The sequence below is a fragment of the Cynocephalus volans genome, chromosome 3, assembly GCF_027409185.1.
Source record: "Cynocephalus volans isolate mCynVol1 chromosome 3, mCynVol1.pri, whole genome shotgun sequence".
In the NCBI taxonomy this organism is placed as follows: domain Eukaryota; kingdom Metazoa; phylum Chordata; class Mammalia; order Dermoptera; family Cynocephalidae; genus Cynocephalus; species Cynocephalus volans.
Window position 1 is genome coordinate 185,888,590 of NC_084462.1, and position 23,069 is coordinate 185,911,658.

Genomic DNA, 23,069 nt, shown 5'->3' on the forward strand with positions numbered 1-23,069 from the left:
ATACTGGAAAACCATCTATAACAAAATAAAACTAGACCTGTATCTTCCACCATATTTGAAAATCAACTCAAAATGGATTAAAGACTTAAATGTAAGACCTGATACCTTACAACTTCTAAAATAAAACACAGGTGAAACACTCCAAGAATTAGGACTGGGGAAAAACTTTATGGAAATACCTCAAAAGCACAGGTGACAAAAGAAAAAAAAATAAACAAATAGTGTTATATCAAACTAAAAACTTTCTACACAGCAAAGGAAACAATTAACCAAACAAAAAGACAACCTGCAGAGTGGGAGGAAATATTTGTAAACTATGCATCCAGCATGGGATTATTATACAGAATATACAAGGAACCCAGAAAATGTTGCCATAGGAAAAACTATAATGAACCAGATTAAAAATTGAGCAAAGGGGCCTAGTAGACATTTCTCAAAAGAAGATATACAAATGGCCAACAGACACATTAAATAATTCTCAACATCACTAAACATCAGGGAAATACAAATCAAAACCACACTTATATATCATCTGATTCAGATAGACTGGCCATTATCCAGAAGACAGAGTAAGAGATGCTGGGCAGGATCCTGAGAAAGTGAAACCCTCCTACACTGTTGGTGAGACTGTCAATCAGTGTAGCTATTATGGAAAACAGCATGGAAGTTTCTCAAACAATGACAGATAGATCTGCCATATGATCCAGGAATCCCACTGCTGGGTACATAACCATAGGAAAGGAAATCATCATGTTGAAGGGAAACTTGCACTCCCATGTTTAAGGCAGCTCTATTTACCGTAGCCAAGATTAGGACCCAACTTACATGACAATTGGTGGGTGTCTGGATAAGTAAACTTTGGTATCTGTACACAATGTAATACTACTTTGCCAATAAAATAAATAACAAAAGTCTGCCATTTGCAGCAATATGGATGAACTTGGGGAAAATTATGTTAAGTGAGATAAGCTGGGCACAGAAAGTGAAATACCACATGTCTTCACTCATAAGTGGGAGCTAAAAATAAAACAGAAAAAGAAATAAAGATACAATGATGACAATAACTTGTAGAAATTTCAAAAGGGGAGATCGTACGTAGGCCACCAGAGTGTGAAATGAGGAGGGGGGATGGGTTTAGCATGGAATTGATAAAGAACCCCAAAATATATCACACTGTACAATGTTGAATATATTATTTATTCTGATATGAGCTTGTATATTGTACACAGATATGGATATTCAAAGCCATACCCCTCAGATATTTACAAAAAAATTCAATAAAAACAATAAAAAGAATGTAATAAATTTACTTTTAAGAAAAATATGAAAGAAAAAAATTTAAATCTTAGAATAATAAGATTATAAATATTAATCTAGGAAAACGGGAGACAATTATTATTTTCCATTTATGCTGATCAGTGCTCAAAAGTTCTCAATAAAATCATGTTCAGTGTTAGATCCTTCGATCACTGAAGAAAGATAGTCTGGGAACTAAAGTTTAAAATGCACTAAAACAAATGTCTATTCTTTAAAATAGCAAATCAAGTTGAATGGATGGGCTTGATGTTATGCAGGTCACCACCAGTAGGAAATAGAGATCCTTCCCTTGGAACTTCTTGAGAAGCCACATGTGGACCTGGGGCACTAAGAGTGGGGCATTATCTTCCTGTTTCAACCTCCACTGCTGGTGGATACCCCTGAGAGGTTTGACTTATCTACACATCAGGGCGGTATCGACCTGTGGGACTCAAAGTTCCCACTACAGTGAAGGAAGTTATGCATCACCTGAGAGCTGTTTCAGGTAAAGGTGGATCTTGTCCATACAGAAATATCCAACGCAATTGCTGCTAACATTTGTCTTGGCCTGGGGGACACGAAAGGAAACAACAAAAATCCAGTCCAGCGTGTCCTTATATTTCTCTTTTCGTAGTTGGTTCCACACAGGTCCACTCAGTCCACTCTGCCACAAAGGCCAGACTGACTCCTCTTTGTCGCGGTGCATAGGTGCCATCTTAGCCTGAAAGACATGGGGCAGTTACCATCCCTGATAGAGAAACTCTCTTTATCAGCTGAGCCACAGTCATAAGTGTCCCCTTTAAGAAGACAACAAACATAGACTCAGATTACGTGGAACCACTTCTGTGCCCTAGTGGAAGGACTGTGAAGGCATAAATAAAACTTTGCATTTAGTCACAGCAAATGTGGTGAAAGGAATTAATCCTGCTTCAACACTCTTATTCCCAGACCCCTGTGTTGTAGATACTGGGCTAAAGCGTCCTGTAGTGCAGATTGATTTGGACCATATGCTGGACACTAGATTACAGTGAAGTGCCTGTGATGGAATTAATGTAGAGCTCAGAGTTTCTTCTGGAAGACGATGTCGTAAAACATCCTCAGTCACGTCAATTTGGTTTTATTTTCAGAGACTTGAATTGGCCCTTCCATTGTTCTATTAGTCTTTCTGCTTCTGGAAATATCGAAATGATCGATGACAACTTTAGCCCATGCGTGTGTTCCCATGGCCTCACGTCCTATGAGTCAACAACAACTAGTGTCCTTGGTCTTAGACAACATCCTGCAGGATCTCATATACGATCCAGACTTTCAGCACCAAGGACATTGGTCATGAGCAAAGGCAAATCCTCATACTGGATGAGACTAACTAACATAAACAAATATAAAGCTAAAAGTGTAGGTGAAGGGAACATGATATTCTCTGTCTTATTACTGCAACATATGTATAAGCATAAAGTTACTTCAAAATGTATTTAAAAATTAAGAAAAATATGAATGAATAGGAAAATAATGCCAATAAAAAATTAGATGAGAAAATTCTAATGAGGACAATTTTCTGGCTCTCATGGGTGAATGTGACATGAAGCAATCAACTTATTACCAAGAGGATTAGTGTTCGTCCCATGATGACAGATGGTGTCGTGTTTGTCACCGTCATCTCAGGCACTCAGTGTGAGGAGCTAGGCCAGTCATGGACTGAGCATCCCCCATCTTCAAACTTCATCTTGCATACTCAGGAAAGCCTGGTATAAACCGAGAAGGAACAAAGGTTGGTACAAAAATATCGATAGTTATATAAAGATCAATGACCTCATTCCCTGGACCCACTGACTTAGCAAAACCTGTTTTCCTCTCATGAGGTGCTGATACTCTCACATGTCAATGCATTTGGTTGGACTTTAACATTATAATTGCCCTGAAAAGTTGTGTCATAGATTGTTAGAAAATTCCCTGAGAAAGTACAACATTAATTTTCAGGAAGATGTGGAAAAATATCAGGATGTGATGGAGTTGCCAAGTATAAATGCCAGAAAATAACTAACTAAAGAGGTTATTTCAAGAAGATGAGTGTCCAGGGAGGACCAAAGCTACAAAGGCTTCCAAAGTGTCGAGTAGACGGAGACCAAAGAAGAGCCATCAGATTTGTCATCTCAGAATGTTAATTCTATCAGTGAGAGCACAGAGTGGAATTGCTGGTGTGGACAAAAATTAGAGCAAGTCCAAGAGAGAGTGAAACGTGTTTTACCTGAAGACATTCGGGATACTCACATTTTCAGTTTGTGTGTGAGGACCCAGAGGTACAGTCCTCCTAAATGGAGGGTTTTTTTTTTTTTTTTTAAGACGAATACCAAACGTGTGTTGTTAATAAAATCACTCAGGATATGGCCACGTATAGGACTGCATAAGTGACAGTGGCACCCAGGGGTCACTGTGGACCACACAGTCCATGTGATCATTCTTCTTTACTCAGAATCTTTTCCATCCACCACAGTTTGGGATGGGGAAGCTCAAGTTTGAGGTCAGTGTTTTACTCTATGAAGAAAAGAAGAAAACTAGGACACAGATGTTGAAAAAATCTTCCAAAATTCACAATGTCCTGTTTATGACAAATTTGGTAGTATAGGACCTAGATTTAATATTTACACTTTTTTGTGTTTAGCAATATGCCTGTGCAATAAAGTTAATTGGTACTTTTAGAGAGTGTCAGTGAGTGTGTATATACTGTCAGAAAGGCATTATTTTAAAACAATATTAAAATTACACTCACTTTAAAAAGTCACCTTTTAATATATGTGCTACACTATCACCTATTCAATAAAAGAAGACAATAATGTATCTACTTTTCTGCAAAAACAGTTTTTTGATTCAATGGGGTTATCTGACATTTTCCAGAAGGGTTTGTTTTGTCAAATGAATATAAAACTTTAACTGGCTCATGTAGAAATTGGAAATCTTGGCTATTCTACATAATGGTTGGGTGGGGCCTGCCTGGCATATAGCAGACTCTAAAACTCATATTATTATTTTTATAGAAGAACATAGTGCAGTGCAGATGTAATAATGATTTATTGCCTCATGTCTGATAGTCTTTGTTCATGTTGTTATAATTTAAAATAAAATAATCACAACTTCTGTTCTGTGAAATGAATGTACTCAAAACAGTCTTTGAGACACTGCTTCTTTGTGTTTCACTTCCCCTGCCATATGTGAAGAAAAGTTAAGAAAATCTAAAAGAAAAGATGTATGCTTGGTTAAAATACACATTTTCTGCCCTTTGTCCAACTTCTTAAATAGAATGCTTAGATCCTTTGCATTTAGTATATTTTCTTTGTTTTTATAAAAGCTTTTCAGAGTTTTAGATTAGTCTTGTAGCCCTTCCTCAGCTCTGTTCCATAACACTGGAACTCACAGATATTTGATTTCATATATGTGCTCTGCTCACTGGAGACAAACTTTATATTGAGGGTGACCTGGACCACCAACGCATCACTGTGCAAACACAGCATCTCAGAGATTTGCGTAGCAGTGTGTCCTGCAGGTGGTGGAGCCATCTGTACATTATATGGCATAAGGTACGTGAGTTGTTCTAGGTGTTGTGGGGTCATTAGCCCCCTGTGCCTCCAACTTGATGCAGGATTGACCTGCACTAGTGCCTGAATTACATGGTTCTGCATGTGAGAGACACATGGGCTCAGCAGCACAGTGAGGAAGCTGCAGGTGACCCACTTCAGGTGACCTGTCCAGGGTGTCCATGGATGGAATGACACATACAATGCACATTAGGAGACAAAGTGGGGTTGGATGTTTGAAGATCAAATCTATTCGAGACCCTGAGAGGAAGAGGTAGTCTGTCTCAGTGAAGGTGTCCATGAAGGGACAAAAGCTTCTTCTCTGAGGCCAAAGAGTGTGAGCTTGGGACACAGAGCGACTGGACTATGCAGCTGTTTTTCTATGAGTGAAATTAGCTGCACAAAAGAGAAAGGAGAATCTTCAGGATGGTCTGTTTCTAGAGAATGAAACATGAGTCACAGGAACTCAGGAAGGAAATGACCCTAGTGAATCTTTTTTTTTAAAATAGTTAATGTATATATATATTTATATATTATTGGTTATGAATATTCATGAGATACAGAGCTGATTGTCACCCCTAGTGCCCAAGACGTGAAGTGCAGATTCGTGCTGGCAGCATGTGCATTGCCACATCTCATCTGCAAAATGACCACATCAGATGCACCTTCATTACCCCTGAGGGCGTGAGGAATTAAAGACACAAGTAACAAGACATAAAACGTCTCAGGGGACAGCTGAGAACTTGGAGAGTGGATGATTCCGTTGAACCCAACAGGAAGCCCAGGCCCCTCTGCACCTGCCCAAGGGAATCAGCCTTGAACTTGGTGGGTCCTGAGCGCCCCCTGCTGGTCCCGTGTGTCCCTGCAGTAGGTTCTTGTCTGGGCTCCCACTGACGTCCCCTCACTGTGTCTCTCGCACAGTAATACGTGGCCGTGTCCTCAGCTCTCGCATTTTCAGTTTGCAGATACAGTGTGTTCTTGGCGTTTTCCCTGGAGATGGTGAATCGGCCCTTCACGGAGTCTGCGTAGGATGTGCTACCACCACTCCCGCTAATGGCTGAGACCCACTCCAGCCCCTTCCCTGGAGCCTGGCGGACCCAGTGCATGCTGTAGTGTCTAAAGGTGAATCCAGAGGCGACACAGGTGAGTCTCAGAGACACCCCAGGCTTCACCAAGCCTCCCCCGGACTCCACCAGCTGCACCTCACACTGGACACCTGCAAACACAGAGACACCCTGGTCAAAAAACTCTCACACGAATCCACTATTTCTCCCACCCATAACCGCACACATTCCCTATGTCTGTATTTCGCCTTAATATGACCTTTTAATACAGCAAGAAGGAAAACGCAGCTCAGTCCAAACTCCATGGTGACTCGTCTGTGTTCAGTCCTGATCACCGAGTTGGAGCACCTGGGGATCTGGGGCTGGTTCTTGTCTCCCAGAGCTGCAGGGTCAGGGCTGGGCTGCTTTACATCAGCAGAGGGAGGCCCTATTTGCATGTCCTCCTGCTACATAGCAGGCTCTGTGGTGGGAGCCTATGAAGAGGGCAGAGTCCAGAGCAGATGTGAGGGCTCCAGGGGAGTTTGGTGGCAATAACTATATTTGAGACAATGTTTTTTTATTATATAACTGTACCTTTTATACACACCTATAATCCAACTTATGTTATTTTTGCACAGAAACAAAGTATTTGAGTCACTTATGAATGGTAATTCTTTATATAGACGTACAGGTATAAACAAAACCTTCAAAAAATTATACACTGTATCCAGGAGTTCATGTACGGTCAGAGGGAGCCTCAGTGTCTGGGTCTGTGCTCCCCACCACGGATCCAACCCCAGGACAGAGCAGGGCCTTCCTAGTGACATTTGCCTAGTTAGTTTCTCCTTCCTGTAATAACACTTTGTGATTTTCCTGTGTTCTGTCTTTTATTCGCATCATACTTAGAGAACCAGAGTTCATGCAGATCCAATTTAAAGGATCTCTGAAATTATATGTTTCAGTATATCTCTATCTCTCTTTCTGTATTGACACCTGGTTTTATTTGTAACCATCATAAGGAGCTATAATAGACAGAACACACTGCACATTTTTAAAGTGTGCACTTGATGAGTGCTGACATACATGTGCACCTGCACAGTCACCACCACAATGGAAATAGTGTACAAGTATTTAATCCCGAAGCATTTCCTGTTGTTTTTCTGATTTCTTCGTCCCACTGCTTACTTCCTCTCACCCTATGTCCAGGCAACTCGTGAACTTCTTTATGTTACTTCACAGTATTTTTTTCTCATCTAGAATTTAAGTCAATGGAATATGCAGTCGCTGCATTTAATTCCTTGTTATACTTCCTCGAGATCTTGGTCCGAGATGCAATCTTTTTCTTGTGTGAATCAGACACTCATGGCTTTTACTACGGAATAGTAATCCAATGTGTGAAAATGCTTCCTTTTCTCAGTTTACCTGTTGAGGGGAATTTGTATCATGCTCAGATTTTGGATATTATAAAGTAAGCTGCTCTTAGATTACAAATGTAGAGACTGAGTAAAACTGCTTTTTCTTATTCTTTCAACAAACACAACAATAATAGCAAGTGCATTGGATAAGTGGCAGATTAGCATATTTTCTTAAACAAATCAAAGAGCAAAGTTAACAAGACAAACAGCAAACCTGAAATCTGGAGAGAGTAGTTTTCAGGGAAAAGAGGACCAAACCTTAGCTCACCTGGGTCAGAGATCACTAGATGCCAAACACACTAGAATAAAGATGAAACTAGAAATATTTCATGAATTTCCAAATGTCCAGTGTGCTAAAGCATCAGAGTGTGAATCTGCCGGGATGCACATATCTGCAGGGATCCTAACTTCTTTCTAGCTTCTCCAGGGTTGGGGAGAATCACTCAGCTCTGGCCTCCTGGGGTGGTGCTCAAGGGGGAGAGGAGCAGCCCCCTGCCTAGTGCTCCAGCACCTCCTCCACCTCCTCCACACAACAAGTTATCAATGTGCACGGGAGGCAGCAAAGCCAATATTTACGCTTTACATTTTGAGAAACTGCTGAACAGTTCTTCAAAGTGGATATACAATTTTATGTTCTCACCAGCATTTTATGAACAAACCAATTGCTCCAAATCTTCATCAATATCTCTTATTATTACTCACTTTTATCATATTCATACAACATGGCACAAAACAGAAACTTATAACATAAAAGAACCCGAATACTGAACACTGCATGTGATTAATTCCACTTATAAAAGTTACCTTGGATAGGCATCCATGGAGACAGAAATTAGGTTAGTGGTCACCTGGACTGGCATAAGCAGGGGGAAGGGAGGACTGGAAAGTGACCCTGAAGAGACGTGTTCATTTTGGGATATTCAAAGAATCTAAAATTAAATTCTGTTGGTGGTTGCACAAATACTGTTAATTATTTTGTGAGTAACATATACTGAAGTCTTCTAAACTGTACACTTTTATAGGTAGATTTTATCATAAGTAAAATATATTTCAATAATTTATAAAAAAATCTATCATTAACTTTCATCAATTAATACAGTTGTACAATTTTTTACAGTTTATAACCCATATGAAACATACTTTTGTGAAACAAACAACAAACATATTGTGATGTCAGTAATTTAAAGGATATGAGTGCATTGTCTATTTTCTCTTTTGTTCTCTGTGCTTTCTGGCTCATGTCCATAGAGTATGCGCACACACCTAGTTCCTGAATTGTTTCACCTATATTTTGCCTTAGTAATTTTTCAGTTTCAGGTCTTATACTTAAGTCTTTAATCCACTTTGAGTTGAATTTGTATACGGTGTGAAGTAAATACCTAGTGTCATCCTTCTGCTTATGGACATCCAGTTTTCCCTGCATCACTTGCTGAGAGGAAGTCTTGTCCCCAATGTAGATTTTTGTTGCCTTTGTCCAATATCAGATGGCTGTGAGCCTGAGGGGTGAGTTCTGTATTCTCAATTCTGCCCCACTGGTCTGAGTGTCTATAGTCAGTACTAATAGTGTCTACAGTCAGTAACAATACGTTTCAAAATAGCAAGGAGAGTAAGTTTCAACTGTCTTCCCTCAAAGATTATAATGTGATGTGATGCATATATTGACCTTGTTCCAGTTGTCGAGAAAACAAAACATCGCTAAAGCCAAAATGTCTCATTAGATTAGTTCTACTATGTTTCCATTTGTATTGTCAGGGCTAGTGCTCAGACCTTTCAAACCCATTGTACAAACTGGGTGACAAACCCCTCACATGCCAGGCTGGGTCACCAGACACTTCACACACAGCTCCATGCTACATAATTGGGAAAGGTCCCGGTACCATTGGCAGATGACATGAGCTCCATCTTCAGCAACAGCAGCAGCAGCTTTCAGGTCCAGCAGCTGACAAGTCTGGTGGTGGCAGAGGTGGTGGTGGCAGCGGCCTTGCAGAGGGCCCCAGGGGCACTGGCAGAAACAGCTTGGATCAACACCCTCCAGCAGCAGTAGAGGCTTCCCCATGGTCCCTGTGGGCATCCCAGGGGTGGGGGGAGCACCGTGGGTCAGAGCCACTCATCCTTTATACTTCAGTCCATAACCCAGGTCACCTGGGTGCACGTGTGCAATTACATTAGACAGTAACCAAGGAACACCTGGGCGCACGTGCACATTTACATCAAATGCTCCGCAATATTTTGAACATCTGAGGGGTCCTGACCATTTTCCTATATTTTCCCAACAGATCTAATTATTCCACATTATATACATTTATCAAAACATAATTCTGTTCCCCACAAATGAATACAATTATGATCTGTCACATAAGATGGTATTAATAACAAGTGATTGAGATATAGCATCTCTCAGATAACTGAGTGGTAAAGGATCAAGGTGTCCCTCAGAATCATGAATGAGCTGAGGACAGCGGGCTGCACAGATTCTAGTCGCCACCTTCAATGTGACAAGTGGAAGTAAACAAGCAGCAACCAGAAGGAGACATCAACACAGCCCTTTTCTACAGGTGTGACACAAGGAGTCCTGGGTTCAGGTCTCACACATAAGCTTGGACATCATCACTCCCACACAGACAACAATAAAAACATGGAAAAAAAATGAAAATTGGTGACAATTCTTATATCTGTAAAAGAAGTGAAGTCACAGGGTGAACTGCTGTTGTCAAAACTGAAGATGCAGCCAGGAAGACACAGAGGGTCATAACCTGTCAGATTAGAAACTCATGAGCAGAAACCTCCGTGGGATCCAGGACTGGGGGAGAAAAACCAGAGCTGCAGCTGAAGAATTGCTGAAGACTCAGAGCTGGGAAGTCTGAGAGTTGGGTGCAGCCCAGTGCAATGGTCTCAGGGATCCCCAAACTTTAAACTCTACCTCAGGGTCCCAACCGTGTTCTCGTAGAAAATATCAGAGAAGAATCCTGATGTTCACAGCAGAGAAAGGGAGGAAGGAGCCGTTCTGAAATACCCCAGAGCATGACCTTCTCTATAAGACGCCTTGACCTTAGGAGAAGCGAGTTTAGCTGATCCTAATGGACTGCAGATTCATCAGAGAATCATTGACCTGAGAGAAGAGAAAAAACGAATCCCCTCCCCTTCCCGCAAGAGACTTGCAGTGTCCCCTAAAGGAGGGTAAAGGGAGCAGCACTTGGGAAGGTCCCACCCAGGACATGGCTCACTACAGGACAGAACTCATCCTAGGACTGTGCACTGCTTCCCTACCCCACACCTTACCCACATCCACAGGGCTTCTGTATCATGACAGAGAAAAACTAAAACATAACATGCACCTTAGACACGATTTAAGAAGTGTCCATGAAAATGTGGTCCACAGAGGAGACAAAAACAAGGAAGTCAGGGGACATTTTATGGAGTCTGTTGCTCGTCTTGTCATCTTATCATGTCTTGACTTTGAGAGACCAACCCCAAAATTCAGCCCAGCAGGGCTCTGTTGGTTTTTAGCTCTGTGCTTGTCACCCTGAATCCTCCACATGGAAATAGAAGAGCTGTGTCTGGCCCTCAGGCATCTGCTTCTCCATCCAGGACACTGAGGAACGGGAAGAGAGTGACAAACCCTGAACATCAATGTCCACAGTGTGGATGAGGATCCAGAGGCTAAACTGCCTCATTGAGGATAGAGACGCCATGGGCAGGGATCCAGTAGGATGATAGTAACCACGTGGCTGTAGCTGCACTTTGTATACGGAAAAATGCTGATTTAGGTACAGGGTCCTCAGGACTAATCTAAAGTTTCAGGAAAATAATACTAGATCATAATGATTTGTGTGTCAGGAAAAAAATGGGTCATGAAAAATCCTGAGAAAGAAAAGTCCCCAGTGAAAAGAACCTTCTCATCTGCACATGAGAAAAGTTAGTTCCCTCTGTGTTGCCTGCAGCGAGGATGTGAGAAATTAGAGTCACAAAGAACAAAGTAGGACATGACCCTGAGGGACATCTGAGAGTCAGCAGAGCAGAGGAAACCTCAGATCCCAAGAGGAACCTCCCATGCCCTCTCTGCACCTGCTCCATGGGGCACAGGAGCTGGGTGGGCCTTGAGTGCCCCCTGCAGCCCAGACCCCTCCTGTTTAAAGTCAGGTAGTGCTATGTCTCCACCTTTATTTTTTGGCTCAGGATTGTTTGGCTATGTGTGGTCTTTTGTTTTTCCATATAAATGTCTGGATAGCTTTTTCCATCTCAGAGAAAAATGTCATTGGAATTTTGATGGGGATTGCATCAAATCTGTAGATCACTTTGGGTAATATAGACATTTTCATAATGTTAATTCTTCCAATTCAAGAGCAAGGGATATCTTTCCATCTTCTCATGTCCTCCTAATTTCTCTCAACAGTGCTTTGTTGTTCTCTTCGTCGAGATTTTTCACATCCTTGGTCAGTTTTATTCCTAAGTATTTTATTTTTTTGCTGGCTATTGTAAATGAGCAAGCTTTCTTGATTTCTTTTTCTGCAGAATCACTGTTGGATCACACAAATGCTACTGATTTTTGTGTGTAGATTTTGTATCCTGAAACTTTGCTAAAATCAATTATCAACTCTAGGATTATTTTTACTTTTTTGTAGTGGCTTTAGGCTGTTCAATATATAGGATCATATCAACCACAAAAAGGGACAGGTTGACTTCATCCTCTCCAATCTGGATGCCCTTTATTTCCTTCTCTTTTCTGATTGCTCTGGCTAGTACTTCCAACACTATGTTGAACAGGAGTGGTCAGAGTGGGCATCCTTGTCTAGTTCCTGTTCTTAAGGAATAAGCTTTTACCTTTTCCCCATTCAGGATGATATTGACAGTGGGCTTACCATATATGGCTTTAATTATGTTGAGATACTTTCCATCTATACCTAACTTGTAGAGAGTCTTTATCATGAAAGGATGTTGAATTTTATCAGATGCTTTTTCAGCTTCTATAGAGATGATCATATGGTTTTTGTCTTTGTTTTTATTGAAGTGGTGTATTCCATTTATTGATTTGCATACGTTGAACCAACCTTGCATCCCTGGGATGAATCCCACTTGATCATGGTTTATAATTTTCTGTTTGTGTTGCTGTATTCTGTTAGCTAGCATTTTATTGAGGATTTTTGCATCTATATTCATCAAGGATATTGGCCTGTAGTTTTCTTTTCTTTTTTTTTTTTTTTTTTTTTTTTTTTTGTCCTTTTTCTGTGACCATGCTCAGTCAGTGAGTGAACCGGCCATCCCTATAGAGGATCCAAACCCGCGGCGGGAGCGCTGCTGCGCTCCCCAACGCCACACTCTCCCGAGTGAGCCACCGGGTCGGCCCTAGTTTTCTATTTTTGATGCATCTTTGCCCGCTTTTGTTATCAGGGTGACGTCTGCCACATAGAATGAGTTTGGGAGAATGTCCTCTGTTTCAATCTTTTGGAACAGTTTGTAGAGTATTGGTATCAGTTCCTTTTTGAAGGTTTGGTAGAATTCTGCAGTGAACCCATCCAGTCCTGGGCTTTTCTTTGTTGGGAGCCTTCTGATAACAGGTTCAATATCTTTTATTGTTATTGATCTGTTCAGATTTTCTATATCTTCTTGGCTCAGTTTTGGTAGTTTGTTTGCATCCAGAAATTTATCCATTACCTCAAGTTTTTCAAATTTGTTTGCATATAGGTGTTTATGGTAGTCTCTGATGATTCTTTGTATTTCTGAGGTGCCAGTTGTAATATCACCTTTTTCATTTCTAATTTTTGTTATTTGAGTCTTCTGTCTTCTTTTGTAGTTAATCTTGCTAGACGTTTGCCAATTTATCTTTTCAAAAAACAAACTTTTTGTTTCATTGATCTTTTGCATTGTTTTTTGGGTTTCTATCTCATACAATTATGCTTTCATCTTAATTATTTCTTTCCATCTACTACCTTTAGGTTTGGATTGTTCTTGTTTTTCTAGATCTTTAAGGTGAAGTGTTAGGTTGTTTATTTGCCATCTTTCCATTCTTCTGAAGTAAGCATTTAGTGTGACAAATTTCCCTCTTAATACTGCTTTTGCAGTATCCCACCAGTTTTGGTATGATGTGTCATAATTTTCATTAGTTTCAAGACATTTTTTGACTTCATGTTTAATTTCATCTTGGACCCATATATCATTAAGTAGATGTTGTTTAAATTCCATGTGTTTGTATGGAAGAAACAATAATTCTTATAATAATATTACATTTCAGAAGGGCAGAGCAGACCTGTGGTTACTAGAAGCAGGAAAGAGGTTGGGGAAAAATGAGTAGTTTGTTTATGGACACATGCCAGCCCAATAGAAAAAATAAGTTCTGTGGTTGTACATTTGAGTTAGGCCTCTGCAATTAACCTTCATTTACTGCATGTTATCCAATGGCTAGAAGAGAGGAGTTAGAATGTCATCATCACAAAGAAGTGATTTGATTTTGTAAAGATAAATATGATAGTTACCTTGATTGATCATCACACATTATGTAATGTATTGCTATTCAACTCTGTAACCGTCAAATATGTATAATCAATATGTTTAAAAATAATTAAGTAATTAAAAATATTGGAAAGAACATGTGATCATGAGGACACCATGATCTATAAATAATGTTTTGAGATTGAATCTCTAGGATGACTGTGACTGGGAACTGTTGTTCAGAGTCTCCTGCAGGTTAGAGCCTGACGAACATTTGGAGGGGAATGTTAAATGATATTTGTGAAAGGCCAGGGAAATATATTAGGCTTCTGTGTCATGTCTCAAAGACCGAACTAGTATGAACTTTTACTGCCATAGCAGAGCTTCAGTTTATTGCAGGAGACTCTGTAACCAAATAATTAACTAAACTGAAAGCAACTACTCCTCCATTGCACACAGATATTGATATTCAATATTATAACTCACAGATATATGCAATCAGTGTGTTTCAATAAAAGAAGAAACCACTGACTTGAATAATGTTGTAGACAAAATGAACATAAAACCCACATAGATCTTTACACCCAATGGCAAAATTATACACAATTTTTTCACTCACACTTGGAACACTATACAGGATAATTTTCATGTTATGTAACAGAATGACTCTTCACAAATTTAAGAAAGCTAAAATTGTTCTAATGTCTTTTCTGACCTCATTGAAATTAAACTAAACAACAATAGTAACAAAAAGGAATAATTCAGCAGTGTGTGGAAAATACACAACACACATGTGAAGAACCATTGTGCCGAAGAGGAAATAAAAATGTGACATCAAAAATATTTCAACAAATAAAAATTTAAAGACAAGGTAACAAAAGTTATGAGACGTGGCAAAAGCATCACAGTGAGTAAGAGTGATGAACACCTTTGTTAAAGAATTAGGAAGATCTCAGATAGCCATCCTACGTTTGTTCTGATTACGTTAGCATTATGTTATATTCTGAACCATGGTTAATGAAGAGGTAGAGATGTCTCTGAGATGCAAGCATGGGTCAAAATAAGCAAATTAATAATTGTGATAAGCCACATTGCAGAATGAAGGAGAAAAACCATATGATCTCAACAGATGCCGAAAATAGATTTGACAAAATTGAACATCTTTTTTAATAATAAGAAATTTCCACAAATTAGTTATAGAAAAAAAAATTCCTCACTACATTAAATGTCATACATGACAACCCCACAGCTAACATGCTTAACCGTGAAGGTTGAAGGATGGTTATATGTGATCAGAACAAGACAGGAAAACCTTGTCTCACCAATTGTCTACAATTTAGACCTGGAAGTTGTAGCCAGAGCAATGAGATAATAAAAATAAATAAGTGACATCCTTGTAGCATAGGAGAATAAAAACTGTTTCTGTTGCTGATTAAATGATTTCATGTATAAAAAGTTTAAAGATTCTGCCTAATAACTGTGAGAACTAATAAACAAATCAAGTACTGTTGCATGATACAAAATCAATGCACAGATGTCAGCAGTGTTCCTATACACAAACAATTAAAGACTTAGAAAATAAATCAATAAAACAATACCATTTAGAATAGAATGAGTCACAATTTAGAACTAAATTTAACCTAAATTTTCAGAACTAAATTTAATCAAATAGGCTATAGATTTGTATACTGAAAACTCTGAAGCACTGATGAAAAGAAAGATAAAAAGAAAATGACGCAAATAATGGAAAGCTATTGTGTGTTCAGAGATTTGAATCATGAATATAGCATCTAACACAAACATTATCAAAACACCAATGTGAGCTTTTCCCATAAAAATAAATTCTAAAATTTTTTGAAAACCACAGAAGGCCTCAAATAGCCAAAGAAATTCTGAACTAAATTACAAAGTTGAAGTCCATCAGTGATTTTAATTTGTACTGAAACTTTTTCAGAATGTGTTATGAGATGCTAGCTCTTGTTCAACTTTCCTGGGAAATGTTGGTTTTCCTTTGTTTGCATCTTTACAAGATTATAATCTCAATTTGATGCAGACTGCAAGTCCTGACCCACCTGCTGGTAACTGTCATTCCGATATCACTTTGTGTTTCATAGTCTTTGAAGCACAGATCAGTCACGATCCCTGTGCACACCTCTCAGGAGACAGCCTGGACTCTTGACTGTGGTCTGCACCCACAGTCACTCTCAGAGCCTTTGCTTTGTGTTTCCCCATCAGCTACACAATCACACATCAGGAGGTGAGCCCGGTCTCCACACAGGTGTAGCAGTTTCCTCTCCACCTGCTCCTCTCCCTCCTGTTCCCTCCACTATGAGCTTGCTGGGGGGTTTTCTTCCTGACTTTATGTCCACAAAGGCAGTGTTTTCACTGTTGCTGGTGCTTGAATGAGTCAGGGATGGAGAATTCCACATGTTGTCACATCACCAGAACATGGCTGGGAGGGAAATGAAAGGGAAAGGTGTGCTCCCTGGTTGTTGGCACATATAGTGTCGAGGGAGCAGAGCTAAAATGTTCTAATCCACAGAAACTGTAGCCATTACTGGTCTACTATCCATAATATGGTATAGAAAGACCCCATAAAACTCATCTACAGAAAGAAGAAAACTCAATGGGATAGGAATAGAATATACATTTTTTGAAATAAGGTAAATAGACTACAATACAGGAATGAACATCAACCTCATTATTCACCAGAGAAATGCAAATAAAAACACAAGACACCACTTCAGAACCAGTAAGATGGCTACAATTCTTAAAGGAAAATAGCAGGTGTTGTCATGGATATGTAGACATTGGAAAACGTACAGAGTGCTGGTGTATGCAAAATTGCTTAACTGTTTTGGTAATAATTTGGAAGTTCCTTAAAACGTCAAATGTAGAACTCTCATATGTCCCAGCAATTCCACTCCTAGGTACATGCCCTGAGAACTGAAAAGAGGTGCCCAATCAAAAATTTGCATGAATGTTGACAGCATCTCTATCACAGCAGCCAAAAAGTGAACACTCCCAAATGCACATTTACAGGTGAACTGATCAGCAAATATGGTAAATTAATACAAGTGAAAACAATTCACCCATGATATTGAATGAAGTACTGACATGTGCTCCAACATGAATGAACTTTGAAGACATTATGCCAGGTTAAAGATAGCGGACACAAAAGGCCACATATTGTATAACTACATTTATATGAAATATCCAGAATAAGTGAATCCTTAGAGATAGAAAATAGTTTAGTGTATTTCAGGGGCTTGGAGAGAGAGATGGGAGAAGTGACTGATTGCAGGGTATAGGCTTTCCTTTTCGTCTGAGGAAAATTAATAGATCTGCGACATAACCAGCACCACCTTAGACAAGCCCAAGTACAAAATGGCTCTTCCCACCTCCTCCCCGCCCCTCCCCCTCCCTTTACGAGAAGCCTCCTGACCATAACAGAAAGCCCTTTTGGTTCCACAAGGACACAGTTCTCCACCCTGATCCACATTAGCATCATGACCTTCCTTGATGGTATCAGCCAGCCCTTGGCACACTATATAAGCTCTACCACCCTCACTCCTTGTGCTGTCGCCTTTTCAGGGCAGCCCTGGGGTGCCTGCTACTTTGAGCACAGCCCAGCAGATTTCTTTTTTTAATAAAGCTTGAACGGTACTCGGCATCTCCGCTCACTTTCTTACAAAAATGTTCTATAACTAGACAGTGTGGATCATAAAATGCAGTGTGGGTATATTAAGTGCCACTAAACTGTACACTGTACAATATTTAAAATGTTGTATATTGTAGAGAGCACTAATATTAATAAAGCAAATGTATTTCACAGGGCCTGGCATCCAAAGCCCTGTAGTTTCAGGTATAACCTAACTTTAAAAAATTACATATGGAAATGTTAAGCTTGCAAAAGACAGGAAAATTTCCTCTGGCTAAAGTCTCGGTTGTAGATAAAGGACTGTAACACAGCAAAATTGCTGGCTCAAGGACAGACGTCCTTGGCAGGTTAACCTGCTGATTGATATGCTAAGAAAGTTACTTGATTGTAATGTAAATATGCAAAGAAATTGCTGTAGGGTTAGAAAAGTGTTTGCTGAGAACAAGCTTTTGCTGGTGGATCAACTTAACTTTTTACCTATTAATGAGTGTTGCCATGGCAATTATCGTACTGTTCTTTTTGTAACCACCTGTTTTCCTTTTCTGTAACCTCCTGCCCTGGAAAATAAATACTGGGAGTAGATCCCAGTCCAGTGTTATTTTTCCAAGGAGAAATGCCTGTCTCTTGAGGGTTCCTGGAAAATTAACCCCTTCAGGGCTTCTCACTACTCAGAAGAAATGGGCTTTGAGTAAACCTATTTGCATCTCCATCACCCAGGGGTAGAGAGGTGACAAACTACCACCCAGGGGGAGAGGTGACAGTAGATAACATGAGAGGGGGAGTTGGAGGGAGGTTGAGGGATACTTGGGTGGGGACAATGGGTACAATAGTAATTTCTGGTAATGAGTATGCCCCCAGTATCAATCTAGCCCTCACATCATGAGCAGGAGGGGTGACAATTAGCTTTGTATCTCATCAACATTCCCAATTAATTAATTGATTAATTAATTAATTAAAAATATATTATGTAAATTTTACAATAAAAATGAATTTAATTTCTGTTTCAAACTGTCAGTTTAAGGTAAGGGAAACCAGGAAATCAAATGAAGAAAAAATAACAGTTCCTGAGTACGATTTTTGCTGAACAGGAAGAGGAAACAACAGACTCTGAAAGGAAGCCCAGGGTATCCTCTGCACCTGCTTCTGAGTGGAAATTCTGTAATATGTGGGACCTGAGCTCCCCCTACCATCAAGTCTCCATGCAGGGAGGTTTGTGTCTGGGCTCACACTGACATTCCCTCACTGTGTCTCTCACACAATAATACACAGCCGTGTCCTCGACTTTCAGGTTGGTCATTTTAAGAGAGACTGTGCTTGTAGGGTTGTCCCTGGATATTGTGAACCTTCCTTGTACTGATGGAGAGTACCACTGTTTACTTCCACTTGGCTGACTCACTTGTGCCACCCACTCCAGCCCCTGCCCTGGAGCCTGGCGGACCCAGTGCATGATGTAGTTAGTGAAGGTGAATCCAGAGGCTTTGCAGGAGAGGCTCAGAGAACCCCCAGGCTGTCTCATGTCTCCCCCTGACTCCACCAGCTGGATTTCACACAGGACACCTGCAAACACAGAGAAAACAGACTGAGAACAGCCCATATGGAGCAGTCACTGCTGAGCCTGATGCAAGAGGGACATTACCTTTGAGAGTGATAAGAAGGGAAACCCAGAACAGTGCAGATCCCATGGTGTGGACACAGAGAAAGGCACAGACATGGGGTGGCTCCTCGCCAGGATGAGCAGAGACAGGGGATGAGCTGCTTTTCATGAGCAGGGGAGGGGCCACATTTGCATATCTCTCTCCTGTGGGCATGTATGAGGTGTCCAGAAGTGCTCATCACTCTGAGCCTCTGGCGTCTGAGGGCAGGCAGAAGGATTCTTGTGTCTGGATGCTCAGGATGACTCTGCCCACTGGAGTTTTTTACTAGATATGCTACACCTGGATGTGAGGTGGAAATTTTAAGAAAGCTCTTGAGTGCATTTTGTTAATAGAATCTCTCAAGAGGCGCCATGGATCAGGGTTGTGCAGCTGACAGTGCCCCCTAGTTCTCCCTCTGAGTCATGCAGGCTGCATGACTCTTGTACCCACCAAAGACTCCAGGCTGGAAAGAGCAGTTTGTCTTTCTTTTGACATTAGAACTCTTAATTCTTGGGCCTTCACCACCACCCTGATTCTCAAAATGAGAGTTATACCATCAAATCCTCTGGTTCTATGGGCTCAGGCCAAATCACACTAATGTCTTTGTTTGGAGTTCAGTTTGCTAAAGGCGTGTTGTTGGATTCCTCAGCCTGCATATGGGAGTGTAAGCCAACTCCCATATTAAATATAATTTCATCTATCATCTGTATACGTATCTATCTTATTATTGCTATTTCTCTAAAATACACTGACTAATACAATTAGTTCCTTTCTCATAAATTTTGACACTTAATGTGTAAGTTAGGAACATACACATTAAGGACTGTCATGTTTTTTGCACAGATGCTGATCACTATGAATACTATTTTTTCTTCCTGATAAGTTTCTTTTCTTTAGAGTCTGCTTTATCTGAGTTTAATATAACTTCTCTTGATATTTTTCATTAGTGTTAACATAGTACATATTTCTCCATTTAATTTTACTCTATATGTGTGTTTATATTTAAAGTAGGTTATTGCAGACAGTGGAAATTTGTCTTGTTTCTGGTTTCACTCTGACTTTCCCTATATTTAATTGGTGCATTTGTATATATTTGTTTAATTAATTATCATATATGTATACATGTGTGTGTGTATATATATATATGTATATATATATACATGTATGTGTATGTGTATATGTATATATATATACATATATATATTTTTTTAGACTTCATGATACGAGGATTGAGCCCTGTACCTGAGAGTTATCAGTACCATGTTCTAAATAACTGTGCTCACTAGACAGTCCAATTGGTGCACCTAGATCATTAACATTCAAAGTAAGTTTTTATTTATAGTTTACTTTTAATAACAAGAGTTTAAACTGTGTGTGTCCACTTTTATGAAAATTGCTTTAAACAAATATATTGAAAAACTTTTGAAGATCCGCAGTGACCCAAAATTACTCTCAGACAAACTGTGCGGCCAAGAAACACTATCAATGTAGGTGCATACAGACAGATGTCTCATCTCACAAACAGACCATGTGAATCTATGGTACAATAAATACAGTACAGCAATGCGAATATATCTTCTTTCTTACAATGTTTCCAATAACATCCTCTCTTCTTTCGCTTAATTTGTTGTAAAAACACAATATATAATGTATATAACAAAGAAAATATGTGTAAATTGACTTCTTTTGTTATTGACAAGACATTTGGTCAACAACAGATCACAAGTTGTCAAGTTTTAGAGACTTAAATATTATATGCAGATTTTTCAACTGTGCAGGCATTTTGGTACATTGAACCCCTGCATTTTTTTGTTTGTTTTTGTTTTGTTGTTTTTTCTCAGTAATGACAGTTGGTAGTAATGTTGAAATTGTTATTCAATATTGTTAATGGTTGTGAATATTCATGGGGTACAAAGCTGAATGTCACCACTCGTGCCTAAGAGGTGATGGCCAGAACTATACTGGCAACAAGTACTTTACCACAAATTGTGATTATACCCCATGTCCCCTACATAATTATCCCCATCCACCCGCCCCCTCCCCCTTTTCCCTACTCAACTTTGCATCCCTAGGTGTGCTCTCTCCCTCTGAAAGTCCAACACACCACTGTGGTCTTTATTTCCTTCCTTCTTTCTCTCTTAGTTCCCACTTATTACTGAGGACATGTGGAATTTATCCCTCTGTGCTTTGCTTATTTCACTCAAGAGAAATTTTTCCAAGCTCATCCATGTTGTTGCAAATGGGAGAATTTCATTCTTTTTTATGGCAGGGTAGTATTCCACGGTGTATATACACCACAATTTCCTTATCAAATCACCCATCAATGGACATTTACATTGGTTCCATAACTTGGCTATTGTAAATAGAGCTGTGATGAACATGGGTGTGCAGGTGTCCCTCCTACATGAAGTTTTCTATTTCTTTGGGAATATGCCCAGAAGTGGGATTGCTGGATCATATGGAAGATGTATCTGTAGTTGTCAGAGGAACCTCCATACTGTTTTCCACTGTGGTTCTTCTAACTTACAGTCCCGCCCACAGGGCGGGAGTGTTCCCTTCTCTCCTCATCTTCACCAGCATGTGTTATTCAACATCTTTTTTGTTATCGACAGTCTAAATGCGGTGAGGTTATATCTTAATGTGATTTTAATTTGCATTTCCCTGATGACTACTGATGTTAAGCATTTTTTAATATACCATTTGGCCATTTGCATGTTTTCTTTGGAAAATATCTTTTTAACTCCTTTGACCATTTCTTAATTGTTTTTTTTTGGGGGGGGGGGGTTGTTTTTATTTTTTACTATGTAATTGCCTGAGTTCCTTGTATTTTATGCACATTATTCCCTTGTCAGATGCATAGTTAGCAAAAAATTTCTCCCACTCTATATGTTGTCATTTCACTCTGCTGATTATTTCCTTTTCTGTGCAGAAGCTTTTTTAGTTTTTTAGTCCCATTTGTTCATTTTTTTCTTTTGCTGCTGTGTTTGGTTTTGAGTTCATGTTTGTAAACTCTGTGCCAAGACATAGTTCCTGAAGTGTTTCACCTTATTTTCCCTTAGTAATTTTATGGTTTCAGGTTTTGTACTGAAGTTTTTAATCCATTTTGAGTTGATTTTAGTATATGCTGAGAGGTACACATCTACTTTTATTCTTCTACACATGGATATGCAATGTGCCCAGCACCACTTATTTAAGTGGCAGTGTTTTCCCCAATGTATGTTCTTGTTGCCTTTGTCCAATATTATAAGGCTGTAAGCCTAAGGGGTGATTTCTGGGTTCTCTCTTCTGTTCCACTGATCCAAGTGTTTATTTTTATGCCCTTAACATGCTGTTTTGGTTATGATAGCTTTGTAGTATAATTTGAAGTCAGGTAGTGTTATGCCTCTGATTTTATTATTTATTTATTTATTTATTTTTGCCAAGGATTGCTTTTTCTATTCAAGGTCTTTCTTGCTCCATATGAATGTTAAGATTGTTTTTTACATTTATGTGAAGAATGTCATTGGTATTTTGATGTGGATTGCACTGAAACTGTTGATTGCTTTGGGTAGTGTAGATACTTTCACAATATTCATTCTTCCAATCCAAGAGCATGGAATGTCTTCCATCTTTTTCTGTCTTCTTTAATTTCTTTCAGTAGTGGTTTGTAGTTGTCATTGTAGAGATCTCTCACCTCCTTGGTAATTGATTCCTAGTTTTGTTTTTGTTTTTGTTTTTGTTTTTGTGTGTGTGTGTGTGTGTGTGTGTGTGTGTGTATGTGTTAGTGTTGTCAATGGGCTTATTTTCTTGATTTCTCTTTCAATTAGGTCTTTATTGCAGAATATAAATGAAACTGATTTGGGGACATTTATTTTGTATCCTGAAACATTACTGATATTATTAAACAGCTCTTAGAGTTTTTTAATAGAGTCTTTAGGTTTTTCTATGTATAGTATCATGCCATCTGCAAATAGAGACAGTTTGACTTTATCTTTTCCAAGCTGGATGCCCCTTATTTTTTTCCCCCTTTCGTGATTGCTCTGGCT

The 23,069-nt window shown here is 39.4% G+C and overlaps 2 gene segments (V, D, J or C); both read right to left on the reverse strand.

Annotated features, from left to right (window-relative positions):
- Positions 1-1,774: 1,774 nt before the first annotated feature.
- LOC134372847 (immunoglobulin heavy variable 3-9-like) lies at positions 1,775-6,234 on the reverse strand. The segment is given in 3 exon segments: positions 1,775-2,017; positions 5,663-6,081; positions 6,189-6,234. Coding segments are annotated over 3 exon segments (708 nt in total).
- A 141-nt stretch (positions 6,235-6,375) lies between these two features.
- The window catches only part of LOC134372848 (Ig heavy chain V region 1B43-like), a 54,415-nt gene continuing 37,721 nt past the window's right edge, over positions 6,376-23,069 (reverse strand). Inside the window, 2 exon segments of the V gene segment in view lie at positions 6,376-6,402; positions 18,807-18,967. Of these exon segments, the coding sequence occupies positions 6,376-6,402; positions 18,807-18,967 (188 nt within the window).